Genomic DNA, 18,752 nt, shown 5'->3' with positions numbered 1-18,752 from the left:
CTAAAATGCAAATGAAAAACATACAGTAATTAGACATTAATTAGCTTAACATCAGCATTCCTCCTGGTGTTTAATTACTCAAGGCCACATCAGTTAAAGTAGAGGGAGGGGACTTTACATTACTAACATACAGTAGATCCAAAATTTGTCAAGCCTCAAGCTTAAACATTTTGTTTTATCCAAAATAATTGTGGGGTTTCCTGAAGTAAGGGCTTTTTTTCTGCAAGGAGAAAGATGAGAATGAAAATGAACACTAGAGAATCATCAAAGCCTGAATGTGGGCTACAATGTGTGACCAAAACCAATAATGAGGGACACAAGAATAATCCACATAGGAACTACCAGAAAATTCGGTGGGATTTCTTTCTTTCTAAAGCCTTGGCTTTATGACTTCACTGCTTTTGAGTGATAAAAGCAATGGGACACCATATTGGTGCACACTACAGATGACTGGGCCTGAAATGGGTGACCTCCTGCAAGGCGAGGTGCGTTTGAGACGTGTGCTCTTGAGCAGAATGTGCTTTTTAATGCAGGGCCTCCTTGGGTGAATTAAGACATGGGAAAGAGGTGCTATTGCAGTCTAGCTAGCGAGGATCCTGAGCCCAGTGCTGGTCGGGAGCCTGAGTCAGCTGGCTATATGAATTATGGGAAGCATTGCTGTTTCTTTGGCTGTCTTCAAAACAGCCTCTATACTTGCTTCCTCCTAAGCTCAATCTTTCTATTCAGTCAGGTGACACAGGACTCAAGCATGTCAGCAGGAGTATCTCAGAGTAAAGGACATGGCAGTTACATATATCATTCTTACTGTCCACATCCTGCCTCTAGTACCATATCTAGACTCTTGGCGGACCTGGGCAAACTTTTAGTATCAGGCCCCTCTTTATCAGAGATAATTATAACAATAATTGGACAACAATAACAACAAAAATTACCATTTTCGGTAATTTACCATTTCTGTCCGGGCCCTGGGCAGCCTCCCAGTTCACCCATGCCTGTGTCTGGGTCCGCCTGCCTCCACTTCCCCAATACTCACAGTTAGGGCATTAAAACTTACTCAAACTGCAGCGCTCATTTCTCTATTCTGTGCAGTTATACCCACATGCTCCCATTGAATTCTATTGGAGTTTTGCCATGGGATTCAGTAGAAAGAGAGTGTTTAGCTCTGGGAAATACTAAAAGATTGAGCAAAAGCACTGTGCCATCCTTTTTTTTTTCTCCCCATCAAGTTTCTCACACTTAGAGATCAAGCCCTAAGATAGCATGCTTTGAATCCCTGATAGATTTTAGTGAAGATAAGGGAGTTAGATTTTAATTATATTAATGTTCAACTGAAGGAATTGCACTTGAAACTAATCTCACTGTTTTTGCATTTTCTAAAGAAAATATTTTTAAAGTATCAAACTGAATCCTGCTGCATTTACAGGAGATTTCACCATCCCCCAATTTCACAAAAACTTCAGATGTACCTTCAAACTCTTTGTAACATATCAATTCTACATTTATTAATAAAAACACTGTATATCTTGCACCCAACTCAACTCTTCTGAAAACTGAGCATCTGGAAGTCAGCCTGGGCTCCAGCTGTGTCACATGGATTTTCCCTGCCTTCTGAAACAAGCTGCTCCACTGTTTTTGAAGTTTCTGGGTCCAGTGAGCAGGGACTACCCAAAGTATCACCACTGCTATTGCAGTGCACAGGGGAGGTCATGTCAGAGGGCTGATCTGATGGTTTGCCTGTAGTAGAAGGAAGGGGCATTGATAGAGGAAGATTCATCATGTAGAATGCATTTCCCAGACGTCGAGACACCTTTAAAGACAAAACCAGTTATGGTGATTGCGTCTACAAATAATGTTGGTTTATTAAATGACCAGCTTAACATTACATTTGATTCCAATGCCAGATTATCTACAGGTGGATGAGGACATGGCCTGACAGCCTTCTGGCCGTGTACTCCAGCCATCTCACAAAGACAGGTATTGTAGTTAGCAAAAAATCTGAAATTTCTTTGACTGCCCCTCCCCCACATTTCTGAATGAAACTGGCCATGCTCATTTACTGAATGAGTTTGGCTGTACCCTGCACCACCTTTGTGGGAAGTTGAGTTACATTCCCTGTAGATGGTGCTCTTTAGCATGCATAGGATAGCAACAATGACAGCTAATGATAGTAAGGAAGACAGGTCTAATAAGGGAATGAGAGACACTGGAGAGTGTATAGTAGAGAACCATCTTCAGTGGCCAGAGGAGGGAAGGAATGAGAGGAGATAGATTAGTTTAGTCAATTATACCTTCTCATTTCTAATTTCAATCCATGCTATGATTCAGGCTGTGGATCCTGACATTCCCAAAAGGTACTCACTCCAGTTACTGTCTTTTTCAAGAAGTCATTCATAGGCACTCTTTAACTTGAGCTAATTTGTTGCCCACCTGGAGTGGGCAGTGCATCAGGTCACAATATTATTTCAGATATTTTGTGAATGGAAAAATATAACTTGGAGAAGTCAAAAGCAGTTCAATTCAAATGCTTCATATGACTCACAAATCTTTCATTCTCCCACTGTTTGGAATTTGATTGTATTTAGCCACTGTACCTGAGATCGAATTTTTAGAGCTGGGCCAAGTTTTAATCCCATTGTGTCCAAAAGATGTTCCTCTGTGAGCAGTGGCAAGGTTTCTCCATCAATAGCATGGTCTTTAAATAACTTATCAAACAAGGAAATTATTGTCACAATTAGTTAGAGCAGGCTTTACCATTTCTATTTTCTATCTTAATCAAGATACACAGATAATAAAAAGTGGAAAACAAAACCATTAAAGTAATTCAGCTTATATTAATCCAATAAATAATAGTTTCACCTCCCAGTTTTGGGAGTATGTGGCTGTCAGCATCTCTACTTGAAATATATCTACTGATTCTCAATAAGCCCTGCCCTGATAACACTGCAGCATTATTTAGTTTCATTATTTTAGTGCAAGTAAGTATTTTGTGATCAATAAAGGAGGCTTTTATTACACTCATCTTTTCTTTGTCTGTGAATATACAAATTTCCAGCCTTCTGTTTACATTGCAAGTGATCTTTCAGAGAACAATGGAATGAGTAATTTCACCATCCCTTGACTACTGAAATGATAGGTTGGTTACATGAATGTCCTAAGAAAAAAAAAAGCTGCTTCTGTCTGTCCACAAATTGTGCAAAGTGCTCTCCTGGAGCCTGGGAAGAAGGCAGGGGATCGGGTCCTTATGCTTTCCCTAACTGTTCCTAGGTCACTTATCCCCTCATCCATACCAAAGAGCATTAATCAACACCGCAGTTTCTTTAGGAAAGGAACTGTCTTTTATTACATGGCTGCAATCCCAGCTAAAATATTATCTGAACTTTAAACTCAGGATACGTATCTTTAAAGATCTAAACATGTATGGTAAATGTGATTAATATTCATGATCACCTGAGCACAGTCTGAACAACCTGGGAGACTAATAATAAAATTGAATACGTCATTGACCGTCCATTTGCGAATGTCTTCAATGGAAGAAATATCTTCTCCATTCAAAAGCAGGCTGTGTCCTCCTTTAAGAAGAAAACAAAAATGTTTTACTTGCATTATTTTGATTGACAAAGCAATAGGAAAAGCTTATTAAGAGTTTATACACACCTACAGCATCTACTTCGTACACTAACAATGCTACATAGTCCCATGCATATAGCTAAATCTTAAGCAAAATACAAAGCTGTCACTCATTGCTTTCTGATATTGAAGGGTTTTTTCTTTCTTCTTTGTTAAATGACATTTTTTGAAATCTCTATTCAGTGACATTTGGGAACATTGTATTGTTACATGTCTCCACACCCTTTTTTAACCTCAACTCATCACACCCCAGATCTGCTGTAAACACATGCAGAAAGAGAATGGATGAAAGAGAGCACTACTTTCAGAAACTACAGCAACATTGTTTATTTTTGCACTGCCTTAACCTGCATTTACTTTGCAGACAGGAAACACTTATTTTAAGGCTTGTCGGCAAGCTGCAGAATTCATTCAGTAGTGACACAGACTGGCTCTTGTGCATGTTCTTGGATGTAGATATAAGCCTACCTTCATTTAAGTGAATGGAAGTTTTGTCCATATCGAACCCATTGCCATTAAAGCATTTAGCAGTTGCAGCAAAACAGTAATCCTCAATCTGTGGTTTGAGACAGAGACATCTCTTACAGGACTATAGCTGACTGTCAGAGAATTTAAGTCTTGGGTATAAATTTAATTTCTGGCAACTTTTAGGAAGACTCCCTATGCTACCTGACAAACCAAGAAGAGCTGATCAAGCAGGGAGTTGCTGCCAGGATCCTTCCTATCCTGGCATCCATCCTCAGAGTATGGAATACATTGAATAGAGTTGAAGGGAATGATTGCATGACCCTGATATAACACATGGTGTGTGTTAGTGTCACATCTGCATGTGATGTAATCTTGTTACAACAGCACAATAGCATGGCACAAACATTACATCAGTTTGTAGGAGTTTGTTTTGTGAAGTTCCCCCTTTGCCACTCTGTCTCTTGCCTGAGTGCTTCAGCAGTGTTGAACATAAAACTATCATTATGCCAGGAAAACAACATGGGAAATGCACTATAAATGGGAGAGATCGCATTTGTTTGCCATCACCCATAGGCATATATCAAGCCATTGTTACTGTTAATTGCAGCACAAACCACTGGTTAACTCAGTTAACTTCTTTAAATTCTGGAAATTGGGAAATAAGGTTAAAATAAAGAGAGAACGATGAGAGCTAATCAACTAAAAACAATATGACATCAAATTATTATGTGAAGACTTGACAAACCTGGAGGTAGTAGTGGGTTACTGGGTGCAGGGAATCCATATGGCAGTGCTGAGAATGTCAGTGCAGATGGATACGTGTACTTGTCATCAAAGGCTGTACAGGAGTTACTGGAGTCCTTCTCATTTGCACTGCTGCAGACGTTTGTTCCAGTGGGAATTTCATGAGTAGCAAGGCTTTTTCTCAGGCCAGGTTCAAACTCTTTACAGCTTTTGGCAACTGTAGCAGAAGGCTCAGCATGGGCTTTGTTTTGTTCCTGTTTGCTTGGTGTCTCAGTTTCTGCTTCTCTCTTGCCTTCTTTCTCATCATCAGCTGCAGCAGAAGCAGAGTCAGCAGTCTTGTCTTCACTTTGGCTCTTGCTGCCATTGCTGTTGCAGTCTCCAGTTTTGTGAGTTCCAGCTCTTCTTCCTGGCCGACGGCCTCTCTCTCTTTGTAGACTGCTCACAGGAGGGTATGGGCTGGTCGCCACAAGCACAGAGTTGCTGTGAAGGTCATCAAGCATGGTTCGATGAACATATAAGTCACTAGGAAGGTGGCCATCAGGCAGTCGGTGCCTACCACGGAAACCAGCTGAGCTAACTGGCATGCCATGGTACAGGAAAGGTGCTTCCAGACCCAGTAGCCCTTTACGATGAGCTTTCTCGATTTCCTTTTGTTGAAAAATAGCACTCATTTCCATTTCCATTCTAAGAGATGCAGAAAGTGTAAGCAATGAGGACTGATCAGTTCTCTTGTCTTTTCTTTTTCAGTGACAGGTTAAAACAAAGGGTAATTGGCTACAAAAACAGATTGAAATAGAAAAATGTTCCACTCTTTTTTCCCCTCTCCTGTGTTGCTGGACATGAAAGAGCCAGATGAACAGCAGAGGAAACAGTAAAAATGACTCTACCCAAGGTGCTGCCAAATACACAAAGTAAACCAAGAAATACTGAAAAAAATACTTTGCTTGTGACAATAGTGGATGAAATATTTTTCAGCACAGATATTGCTGCATCAATTACATTTACCTCACATTTTGAAAACTCCTATCCATAAAGTTTAAGATATTTATTAAAAACAAAAGCTTAGATTGCCAAGCAAAACTTGACAGTAAAACTGAAAGAAAGACAAGTATTTGACCTGGCATTATTTTGACATTACAGGCCTCTGCCATATTCTAGAAACAATTACCATCAATGAGTGAAAATCTCATGACAGTTCTTCATTTTGCCTTGGCCCCATCTATCGCTCAGGAGGTTGCAATGGGGCTGGATTCTTACAGTTAATGGTCAGCTGAAGATAAAGCTCATGGAATGGCCTCCTGTGATAGCCCCTGCCGGTTGTCTCTGTAAAGAGGAGGCTTGCAGGAGGCCACACCAGTGTGGAAACAGGCATCTGATCCTCCCTGGTAGCCCTTCCACTGCACCAACTGGAGCTCAGACACTGAGCAGATCTAAGATACTCTTCCCAAATTCAAAACAGGGGAGGTTTTGCCCATCATTCCTGCCTTGAAGAGTTCCTAACATGCCTTCCATATGAGAAGGAGATTCATAGATTCATAGAAGTAGGGTTGGAAGGGACCTTGTAGATCATCAAGTCTCACCCCCTACCCTGGGCAGGAGAGAAAACCGGGCTCAAATGACCCCAGCCAGGTAGACATCAAGCCTCTTCTTAAAGACCCCCAGGGTAGGAGCCATCACCACTTCCCTTGGAAGTTGGTTCCAGATCCTAGCTGCCCTGTCTGTGAAGTAGTGCCTTCGGCTGTCTAGTCCAAACCTACTCTCTAACAACTTGTGGCTGTTATTCCTTGTTACCCCAGGGGTCACTAGGGGGAACAGGGTCTCTTCCAAACCCTGCTGGTCCCCCCTGGTGAGTTTATATACGGCCACCAGGTTCCCCCTCAGCCTTCTCTTGTGAAGGCTGAACAGGTTAAGGTCCTATAGCCTCTCTTCATAGGGTCTGTACTGCTGTCCCCAGATCATGCGGGTGGCCCTCCTCTGGGCCCTCTCAATGCTGTCCATATCCCTCCTGAAGTGAGGCGCCCAGAACTGAACACAATACTCCAGCTGTGACCTGACCAGTGTCGCATAGAAGGGGAGGATCACCTCCTTGCCCCTGCCTGAGATGCATCTGTGGACGCATGACAAGGTACGGTTAGCCTTACTGACCGTGACCTTGCATTGTCAGCCCATGTTCATCTTGGAGTCAGTAATGACTCCAAGATCTCTTTCTGCCACTGTGCTCTCAAGAAGGGCGTTCCCCAGCTTATAAGTGTGCTGCTGGTTGTCAGTATTGAAACCCATCCTATTTTCATTAGCCCACCTCTGTAACCTGTCCAGGTCCTGCTGTAATCTGTCCTTCCCTATTAGCATGCCCACCTCACCCCAAATCTTGGTATCAGAGCAAATTTAAACAGGCTGCTTTTCACCCCATCATCCAAGTCACTAATAAAGAAATTGAACAGTGCGGGCCCAAGGACCAAGCCCTGGGGGACTCCACTGCCCACTTCCCTCCAGGTTGAAAAAGACCCATCCACCACTGTCCTCTGAGTACGACCCTTCAGCCAATTTGCAATCTATCTGACTGTGTAGGTATCAATGCCACAGTCACCTAGTTTTTTTATGAGAATGGGGTGGGAGACGGTGTCAGGGGCTTTGCTGAAGTCCAGAAAGACTACATCCACTGCAACACCTGCGTCCAGTGCTTTTGTGACCTGATCATAGAAGGCAATCAGGTTGGTCTGATAGGACCTGCCCCTAATGAAACCATAATGGTTGCCCTTGAGCATCATCCCTGCTCCTGGCCCATCACAGATGTGCTCCTTGATGATCTTCTCAAAGAGTTTCCCCAGAATTGAAGTAAGACTAATGGGCCTATAGCTGCCCGGGTCTTTCCTCTTCCCTTTTTTGAAGATGGGGACAACAGTGGCTTTCTTCCAGGCATCTGGCACCTGGCCAGAGCACCATGAGTGCTTGTAAAGCCGTGCCAGGGGCCCCGCAATAACCCCTGCCAATTCCCTCAACACCCTGGAGTGGAGAGCATCTGGACCTGCTGATTGGGAGGAATCAACCAATTTTGTACTGAACAGGACATTTTCATTAACATCATAATGAAAATAAAGGGTTAGAGAACACTGGAAAAGGTATGACAGGAATTTTTTTACTAGATTATAGAAGCCTCACTGCCTGCATGTTAGGTCCCTGTATGACCTAATATACAGAGCTGTCAGACACTGGTACCTAATGGAGATTTTCCTTTCTCACATCCTTGTGACAAGGCATTTAACACAGCTTGTTCGAATCTGACAGGCCACACCACAAGCACTTCTGCTATACCCTTGAACTTGCAACCTTTAGACTAGTTAACTGAGTACTTTAGCACCTGCACCACACCAGCTCCCTAATAGAAACTGACTGCCACTGAATCCTTGTGTCTTTAGACCTCCTGGTGATCTAAAACAGGGAATGTAAGAGGTAAAGAATGTAACTTAAATAGTTTGGGCATTCAGCAGAGTAGAATCAGTCTGGGCAATGAACAGAAAGCAGCCTTGACAGAAAAGCAAATAACAGAAGGGTTTAAAAAGGGAGTTATGGTATGATGCTGCTGAATCCTCTCCTAGTAACAGGATGGCCTGCCCTTTTCATCTAGGACCTGGGGCTAGCCAGCCCTGTTTTGAAGCACAGGCTCTTCAGTAACAGCTGTTTGGGGTTGGTAGAACCAGGTGGGAAGGGGTCAGGTGAGTACCTGATGAGCATCTAATTTATATAAAGGCTGAAAACATCAGTGTGAGAAGAAATATTATAGGGAGAAATGTGTTGGTGGCAGGGTTTCCACCCAAACAGATTGTCCATACACAAGTGGGGTAAAAGCAGCCAGCCAGGAGTCTGTGGGTCTAGGGAAAGCTAGTTGTTGGATTTTGTTTAAGGTGATTTATTTTGGGGGTTAGCTTTAGGTTTGTGCTATGGAGGAAGGAGTCTAAACCAGCTCTGGGCATGGTGCTAATCCTTCCTGGTCTGAGGGGACAGACCCTCAACCTTTCAACCCTTTCTGTTAATAATTTTTTTTTCTACACTTTCCCTTTTCCTAGTCTTTGTTTTGAATGTCATTGTTTAGGGCATTCTCTTTCTGCTGTCATAAGCCTGGGCTCGAAGCTTTTGGGGGAATTCACCCACTCTGTTCTGGGTACCCATAGATGCAGGAAGTTGGTATGACATTTTGCGATTTAAATTACAAAGCTCAACAGAGAGAATGGACTAAGAGCCTGTTCTGATGGTGAGGGTAGAATATGGGGTGTGTGGGGAAGGGAATACAGGTTTTTGAGCCACTAGCCGATTATATGAAAACCACAGCAAATTGCCGGACTCTGCATAATAATCCCCGACACCAACATTTACTAAGCAGGACTGCTGGTCACTGTGTATGCTGGAGAGGTTTCCAATCTTCCCACAACTCCAGCTGTAGAATTTTAAAATAGAATGAGTCATGAGACCAAGTTGTAAAGCTCAGATTTGATTCTGAGACCTTCTAGAATCAAGGTGTTTGGATCTAGGAGTCCACATCGGAGGCAGGGGCATGTTGCAAAGCTTGGGTCCAGATACAATCTCCAACTTGTTCTGGGGGTTTTAGTCTCTTAAATATCCTACTGAAAGCTACAAGGAGACTGGGAGGCTAACAGAGTTTAGCTGCTCCTCAGGCTTCCTGAAATCTTTAGGACTTCTTACTGTTCTGGATGGTTGAATAAGTATTGCTATTTCCTTTAACAAGGCACACCAACATTAGGTCATTGAAAAGTCTGTAGATCAACCTTTCCTGCCTGCTACATGAACCTCAGACCACAGCACAGAGTCAATTACCTGGCAATATTTTGCTTTTGAACCAGCTCCTGCCTCCTGGCCACAGCTTCCATGGAGTCTGGTGGGAGAAAAGTGTATCCTAAAACAAAAGTTTAGAAATGCTTAGAATTCTCTCATTTCTGCCAAGCAAATGGAAGCACCCAAAGCTCTACAGGGACAGTTTACTGGGATGCTAAAAATATGAGCTTTAAAATATTTTTCTCATCATTGGTATAAAACTTTGAGCCAGATCTTATAAATGTTCATTACTTCATGCTAATTACCACTATAAGTTTAATGAAGTCAGCAAGTGCTTTCAGGGCCCAATCCTTAGTCAGGAACACATCTATATATTCCTCATAGGCCAGGGCAGAAGGGATATTTATATGGCAACTCCGGTCTTTGAAGTATGTACAAAAGCAACTCAGTAAATAACTGATGATTTAGAAAAGGAAAGCCAATTTGTTCCATGTAAGTCTATTTAAAGCCTGGCTACCCTGAACTTGCGTTCAATTTTTAATAGTATTTCCTCCTGAGGACTCCCAGATCCATCTGTAGTATATCAAAGGCAGAAACCTACAGCAGGGAGAGAAGCTGAAGTCAAAAACATCTTGTTTCTGCATCTTGAAGGCTTCTAAAAGCTGCCCTGAGCCCTGTACTCAGGCCTGAGTACAGCCTCTGATTGTTGATTATTTTCAGCATAATGTTATTTTCAGAGTTCTGAAGCCATGAAGTTTGCCACAGCATCCACTTATTCCCAGAGAAATATGCAGCACAGTCTAAGCTTTCATTAAATGTGTACCCCCCTACATGGGAACAGATCAGCTTCAGGTAGAATGAAAGGGTTCTGATCGGAGAATGTGATCAATAACAGCTCCTTAAAACAGCCAAGATAAACAGTATCATATTAAAAAGAGTTAAATATATATTTATACCACAAGGTGCATCACCACTTAGACAAATGTTTCTGGTTATTGCATTCCACTAAGGTTGGGAGATTTGGATAAATTCCACGCTGTTAGAAAAATATGAAAGGAAATAGAGGGAATGCGCTCACAAAAATAAATCGAATGAAGAGCTTATAAGCTCAGAATATCTGTTTAAATTCTATCTTGTGTGTCATAAATCCTATAATGGCACAGGCCAGGATTTCTGCTTGGTAGGCATGTCTCTTTCATAATGCTCCTTGACAATGATTAATGGAATTAAACACATTTAGTCCCATCAGTGACAAATATTATGAGTAGCAATCAGCAGCTGTTTTTCAGTAGCACACTACTGATTTTCAGGAGTTGATTTCAGCTGGCTGTTACCTGGACCAGGGTAAACCCGATTGGACAATATGTTTGGCATGTTTGTAGGCTGAGGGATGGACGGTCCAAGGTGGGAAGCTACATGAATCTGTCTTGGGTCAGCTGATGCCATCATTTCGGTAGAAGGCAACAAGTCCCTAAGCAGAGAGAAAAAATGACAGTCAGACATGCAAAGCACATCCTCCAACACCTGGGTTAAAGGATTGATTATTTGCAGCATGATATGAGTTTCAGAGTTCTGAAGCTATGAAGTTTGCCCCAGGTGAGTGAGTTAGAACTAGGACCATAATCTCACAATTTTCCAACATTTTTGTTACAGAACAATCAAGAACAAACCTGGGTTAATGTTTCATCCTGTATGTTATAGGATATGGGACCTTTGACAAGCACAGTCGTCAATACTTCAGTTTTACCTTTCAGCTGGAAGACAGCATGTGCAGTAGCACCATGTTCCAATGCTGTCCTATGGCTTGGATTCAGAGAGAACAGAGAAATTGTCTTGGCTCAGTATGTTCAGACCATAGGGACTGTTATTAAATGGTTGGGTCAGCAAATGTTTGAGGAGTTAAGGCTGGGTGTAAGAGCAGACAGTAGCATAACAAGAGCAATGGATTATTTTTTAGCCAGTGACAGAGATATTCAATTTTCTAGCTGCAGTAAAGCTAAGGAGATGCACAAAAGAGATACTGGCCTTTAACCAGCTGGCAATTATGGAAGATACACACTTAAGGTGACCTGCTGTTCTTTAAATGCAGTGTTATAACTGAGGAAATGTGGGAGAAAGTACCTGTCTACAAACCGAGGTTCAAACTGTGAAGGAATTGCCTGCATTTTCTGTGGGCCTGCTCCCATTAGCTGAGGGTTCGCTGCCATCATCTGATTCCTTATTAGCATCTCTTGTCGCTGTCGCAGTTCTAATATAAAGCAAAGTACAATTCTGTAGCAAAAATAGTAAGTCAGGAGGTGATTTTATTCACAGCATCAGCACTCCCAGAAATACAACCTTTCTTCCTTAATTACCAGTGATTTCAGTGCTAAATTAGGTAGTGTACCAATTTTCCTCTAATCATCTACGAAGACAAGATACAACGTTCACACTGAACAAAAACTGTTGTCATCTCCTGGCCTAAGCTACCTGTGCATCTGATTGATTCATAATTCATAGTCTGCAATCTTTAAGAGACCAAAAGTAAACCAAGAGTCATGTAAACACACTGACAATTTGCATTTTCACTGACTGGCATTCTTGCATACTGGCCTCTGGCTTCCATTCTATCCCATCCAGGAAGAGCACAAAACAACTGCAGACTCTTCCTATGCCTGGAGAAGAGTGTTTGTACCCAAAAGCTTGCAAAGAATAATTTTTCCAACTATTTTAGTTTGTCTAGTAAAAGATATCAGATTTACCCAAAGAACCTTGTCTGACAGTTTATAAATTCATTACTGAATCATATAGCACCACTATTACACAGCAAATGAGTATGATGTAGAGGAAGACTGTAGAAGATTTTATTCCTAGGGCAAGTATATAAAAATAAGAGGAATCTAATTAACTAAGAAATATTTCAAGCTGTTCTGCGGTGAGATTGCATGATCCAGGGAAATGAACATGCACTTGGGAGCCCCTCAATTTGCTGCTGAATCCCTGTGTGATTTTATGCAGCTTTTTTTTTTTTTTTCCAAATTTGGGGGCCTAAAACTAAATACCAAATTCCAAGTAAATCACCTCATTAGAGTCTGATTCAAATTTCAGTGAAGCCAATGGAAAGACTCACATTTTTTTCAGCATGTTTGGAACAAGTCATAAGGGACCCATTTTTCAGTTACCCTGGCTTCTACTGAAATCCATATTTGAGATTGTTGTTTTTATTTCACTTTAAATTTCAAATGAGTTTAAAAGTTCCATAGGCCCAGGGGCCATCTGCAGCTTTGGAACCTCCTGAGAATTTGAAGCTGTTTTAGTTTCTTCTGCATCGTCTGTATTTGAGGGGTATTCATCAAGAGTCAAATTTAGTTAAGAGTGAAGGGAAAAAATGATGATTTTTTTTTAACTTAAGCTGTCTTTTATTCCACTTGCTTCCAGGACATTCATATACAGCAGAACTGTCTCTTCTGGGTTGACTCCAATAGCAGCCTTTCATCTGCTTGCAAAGACATGGGGTTTGGAGAGACATTTTTTTTTTCATTCATTTATTCTGCAGAGGCAGAAGCTGCACTGTTTCCTGTTTAATTTGAAGCTTATCATTACAGTGTTCAGAATTTACTGCCCTTAATGTAAAGTGTAAAAGATTAGTAAATGACTAATGGTTGTTCTAATAAGTGACTGATTAATTGTTACAGTGTCCACCAGATCAATAAGCTTCCTATAACCATGGCTTACAACCATCTATGACATCTACTGATATGCTTACAAAAAACAATGCATACTACTCATTTCTTTGATATAATAGCATTTGTTAACCATGTGTTAACCTTTTATAAACAGAGCACTAATATAAAGAGAGAGGGCATTACATTACATTACATTTATTTGGTTCAAATGCACTGTTAGTGTGTGCAGATAGGCAGCATTGGATATCCATATTTGGTTCCTTGACTATTGTTCCTCAAATTATACACTTACACCCCCTGAATATTTTAAATAACATTTAACATTATATTTAAAAACTCTGTGGCTGTTAGTTGTCAGTAATCCCACTGTTGCAGTGTCTCACAGTTCTAGGAATTTAATGATTCAAAGTATGGACTGTGCCTTGAAGACCATCAGCCTTGCTGATCCTGTTTGCCCACTAATGACTTAAGCTGATCCTGTGGGGTATTGACTACTTCCCTGGATGATCACTTGCTGAAGTTGATGACAAAGCTCTCATTGAATAGCAAAAGATCAGTGGCTTATTTAGCTCCCCACATCTTACAGGATCTAGCCCTAATGGGTTTGCTGCAGCAGGACTGACCAGGTACACATGTTCTCTCAGGTGCTCCCACATCAAACCTTAATTTTTCCAAAGCTCCACTGTGACATGAACTGGACTTCACATAAAATCTGGAAAACACATTTCAGAAGCTATTTCTTCATTTTTTCTCCAAGTCATAATCAAGAATCTGGTAGAGAACCTGCTAGGACATTAGGTTTGCCAAGAATTATTTCTTACGTGGTGTAGAAAAGTTGTGAACACTATATGAAGTCTTGGCTAGTTCTAGCTTACCTCCTGCAGACATGCTGCTTGCTAATCGGTATAAATGCTTTTCTTCCAAGGTGCCTTGTTCCCCAAGTATAGATATCTTTCTCATGTGATCTCGAGGAGTCATGTTATGAGGTGAGGCAGCAAACTTTCCTCTTTCAGAGTGAAGAATGAAGTCAGCAGGACCCAAGAAAAGAAAAAAAACATTCAGTACTTAAGAGAGAAATCATGTCCCTTACATGATAGTTTTTGCAAAATGCCAGAAAAACTATTGAGACAAGAAAGGGAATGGCACCAGCGAGACAAGAAAGGGAATGGCACCAGCTCCACACTGAGCTGTGCCACAGTCCCAAGCTACTTAAGGGCACTGACTAAGCCAGGGTCTCATGCCAGCTGCCCCTCAATTAATCTACATGCCTCACCAGAGCTCCAGGTGTGGAGGTGCTTACATTCATGGTGACAAGAACACCTGATTTGGGAAGAGCTATAATATGGAAGACCCACTTACTGCAAACTGGATTAAAGTGGCTGAGAGAAACTGCAGAAATGAGCTATTCCAAATAAACAAGAGCCCCTTTAGGCTGCTGAACAAAGCACAATAAAGGGATGTATTTTGTTGATAAAAAATAGGCCTGAATTGAATATGGCTTCCTCTGCTAGGGCTGTAACGATGAAGGCTTTTACTGCCATAGCAGAAGCTGGAGAGAAGATTCTACTCATCTCCATAGCTATTTGATTTTTTAGTGTTGTGTCAGTATGTCATAGGTAATTTACATGGGATTTTTGGTTATACCAGGACATTTCCCAAAAGGTGTTGCCACTGAAATTCCAAATTCTACTTCTGTTTCGGTCTTCAGAGTATATTAACGTGAATTAGGAAGATGTCAGTTTTGCCTACAGATTCTATAGGAAATGCGTAATTTCATTCATTTTTTTTATGCAGAAAGTTTTGTCACAGTTGACTAAGAAACAAAGAAATTGTCATATTGGGAGAGAACTTTAGTTTGTCTGATTTTAACCTAATTATCAAGAATAGCAAGAGGCCCAGCCTCAGAGATAAATAAAAACACTCCTGGCATCCCTGGCCAACTTAATTATATTATTCCACTTTAAACATTCCTTCTCAGGCCACTAACAGTTAGCTTGTGTCCTGATTCATGAAGCCAACTTTATAATTCTTTAAAAAAGCAGTCCAGTCTCAATCAGGAATCTTATTAGAAAACACATGAAATAAAAGGAGTTTGGAAATAGACATGTACTTGTGATACGTGTATTAGCCAGGACTTGAGAGACTATTCAGAATCTTAAAGCAGAGCTCATTTCATGCATATATACCAGCTGTCCAATGTTACATTCATGTGTGGCTCTTCTCTGATCCTATTGCACAAATCCTGGCTGTACAGCACATTACAAGGATGAAGACAACTTAATCCCTCCTGTTAGAGTCTTACCCTCAACAAACCCTTTCTGGCAGCAGGTAGAACCATTCACTTGGTACTAATTCTGTCTTAATTTATTAGGCAAGAGGTGGTGAGACACAAACTTCATGAACTAAAAGCACTTCCAAATCTAATCATGTTATGTACCATGTCACACAATGGAAAGCAGTTTGTAAATATAGATAACTTTATTAGAAGTAATTTGCACATAGCTTATAATCAAAGTATATTATGTATAATATGGACTTTTTGGAAGGCTGTCAGTCTTTACAATTATATAAATCAAGGTTTTATTCACTTAAATAACACTTTGACATATTTCATTTGCACGTGAAATTTGACATATTTCACAGCCACATACCATTCAAACAGTAATGTACAATATATTGTGGTAATAGCTCCACAGAGCTGTTTTGGAAGCACATAAGCATAGTTTAAACTGTTCAAGTCAGTTAAATGGAAAGGAGGCAGTTTTTTAAAATGGAATCTTACTCCTGAATATACTCAACATTGTATTTTTCCATTCTCAGTTTTCTTTGCTGTTTCTTTCAGAAAAAACTTTCCTGGCTGCTTAGGTTGCTTCAAAGAGAAAACAGATGAAGTCCCAAAAATAACAACTGACTTCTTACTGCTTTTGCCTTAAAACTGGGAATAACAAAGTGAAAGAGCATGCTGGATTCATGAGGCCAAAGTTAGCAAGCTGAGACAGTCATCATACATCAAGAAAACAAATTTAATTACATTGTATCCTACAGTAATATAACGGCATCCTGCCTTAGTTGGGGTAAAGTACAAATCAGTAACCTATGTTAAAGTTGAAGTTACACGTTACATTTAGACCATACTAAATCTGTGGAATGTAGTTAGCTTGCGCTGTAAGCAGTTGCACATTAAGGGTTACTACCACTAGAGGTCTGACTTCTCACTAGAGGGTGGTGAGTAGGGGTGTGGTTAGGAGCCTACTCTGGGTGAGGAGAGGCGGTATGGGAGCAATGAACCCTGGGAAGCTGCAGGACTCTGCAAATTCAGGCCTGTTGTTAGTAGGTGCAACCCTCATTGAAGTAAATGAAATTTAATTTTAAGAAGCCAACTTCAAAAGTTATCCTTATTGGAATGCATCTAGTTCTTATCTGAGTGAATGAGAGAAGCATCAGACTACTTCATTATTCAGTATGTTTCCAAGGCAACTATTAATGGTATAGATCAGTGCAGGGGAAGATCTGGGGGAGGGGTGCAGTGGTGTAATTGTACCCTCCCCCCCTTTTTGATTCCTGCTCCAACCAAAGTTTAAAATGAACAGCATCAGGAAAGCAGTGGCATTTCTACTCAGGCAGTGCTGGGAGAGTCAACTGACTTCATGGCTCATTATTGTCTCTCTGGTTCCTGCTAATCTCTCCTTACACCACAGGTATAAACAATCCTCTATCCTTTTTAATGGTCTTAAGTCCCATTATTCAAACAGACCTTCATTCTGCAATTTTGCTGTCTGCTAGCCATCCCTGGTGATGGATCTCTTCTATTTCACAGCCATGCAGACTCTTTCTGGCTCTAGCTAAAATCTTTAACTCAGGTGTGATAATATTAACTCAGGTGTAGAAATGATTGACAGTGAAGTACTGGAAGGGCTGTCAAGATGTTCAAGAAGGCTAGATTTTGTTTTATGAATCTGAGTAAGAGATGTACATTTAACTATAGTAACTATAGAACTAATTAAACAATGTCTTTTGACTATTTTAACTATTGTTTGCCTAGTTTGTTGTGCTTTTTTAAAACTTTATATACAGTTTGGAAGTTTAGTGCATGTTCCGAAAGTTATATTTCTTTTCGCTTTGATCTTAAACTGAATAATAATAGATCCCTAACATATTAGTAAAGCATCTAGTTTCTCTTTAATTGAAGAAAAATATGTGTCGTGTTGTATGTGATGATGTGCCACACCATCTGCATCCCTGTTTTCAGAAGCCTAGATCCACCCATGGATTAGTAGCTTTCAAATTTTCTTAAGTGACGAAACCCTTTCATATCACTTCTTCCACTGCAGAACCGCTATGCCTATCCCAAAGACTGAGCCAGGTGACCCAGCCCAGCAATGACTGGCTCTGCTATTACCCCTGATCTCTTTGTGGAACCCCTGAGCCCACAGTATACAACTTGAAAAACACTGGAATAGATTAAAGTAGCAATTAAAATCATGGGCTCTTTGTGCTAAGCATTATAAAAATATTGTACAAACAGTCCTACCCTGAAGAACTAACAGTTTAATAGACTAGCTACACTAAGGGTATAGGAAAGGAAATATTATTATACCCATGTTATGGGTAAGAAACGTAGACACATAAAAGTTAAGTAACTTGCTTGAGATCACAAAGGAAGTCCGTGGCAAAACTGGGAATTCAATCCAGATCTTTATTGTAGCTTGTGACAACACCCAAAGGTTCCTATCAGGCCTTGTAGTTTATGAATATACAAGAAAATATGGGCCCCACTCTAAAAAGCTTACAATAATTTTTCCATCTGAAATCTTTTTCCTAGAATAAGGAAAATGGAAAACAAACTTAATCAAAATAAAGTCTCCAAGGGGGGAGAGAGGAGCCACTAAATACCACAGACCTGCAAACTCACAATAAAAGATCATTTGAGTCATGTAGATTTTCTAACAGGAGATAAAACGTGATGATGATTTGTTTGGGTTTTTTTTCCCTGCACATACTTCATAATTATTACTGAGCCTGTGTTTCATCACCATTGACACTGGCATCCTGTACATGGGTTTGTTTTTTAAAGCCTAAAGGTTATGAAAGGAATGCTATATTAAAGGAACCATGGAACAGGGGTAGGGGGAGGAATTTTCCTCTTTTTATGTTTTTGACCTGTAAAGAAGATGTGAATAGGTTGGGTCCTTTTTTACTTTGTCTGTTTTATGGTCTTGGGAATTCAGATCCCTCCAAGGCAGGATGGCCAACTCCTGGGCAACAAGAAAACTCAGCTGGGATTTGCAAAAGAACCAAAGGGAGTTGGGTTCACAAATTTCATTGAATGTCAATGACATTTTGACATCTAATTTAAACCCCTCTCATAATTGTAGACCTGGTGCAGATGACAACATTACTTGGAGTCAAGAAAAATTAAGCAGTTGAAAAATGAAGGCACTTTACCAAGTTATTTAAAAC

At 40.6% G+C, this 18,752-nt stretch overlaps 1 protein-coding gene across 1 annotated transcript; it reads right to left on the bottom strand.

Annotated features, from left to right (window-relative positions):
• Positions 1 to 1,534: 1,534 nt before the first annotated feature.
• On the bottom strand, positions 1,535 to 10,350 carry SAMD7 (sterile alpha motif domain containing 7). Its single transcript, XM_059731865.1, has 6 exons — positions 10,308 to 10,350; positions 9,670 to 9,748; positions 4,841 to 5,523; positions 3,448 to 3,569; positions 2,592 to 2,702; positions 1,535 to 1,807 (listed from the first exon to the last, which is right to left on the bottom strand). Exons 1-6 carry the CDS (start codon positions 10,348 to 10,350, stop codon positions 1,535 to 1,537), a joined length of 1,311 nt encoding a protein of 436 aa, XP_059587848.1.
• Positions 10,351 to 18,752: the final 8,402 nt, after the last annotated feature.

The sequence above is a fragment of the Alligator mississippiensis genome, chromosome 7 (assembly GCF_030867095.1).
Source record: "Alligator mississippiensis isolate rAllMis1 chromosome 7, rAllMis1, whole genome shotgun sequence".
NCBI classification, from domain to species: Eukaryota; Metazoa; Chordata; order Crocodylia; family Alligatoridae; genus Alligator; species Alligator mississippiensis.
The sequence above is the reverse complement of the archived record's forward strand: the minus strand, read 5'-3'. Positions and strand labels throughout refer to the sequence as shown.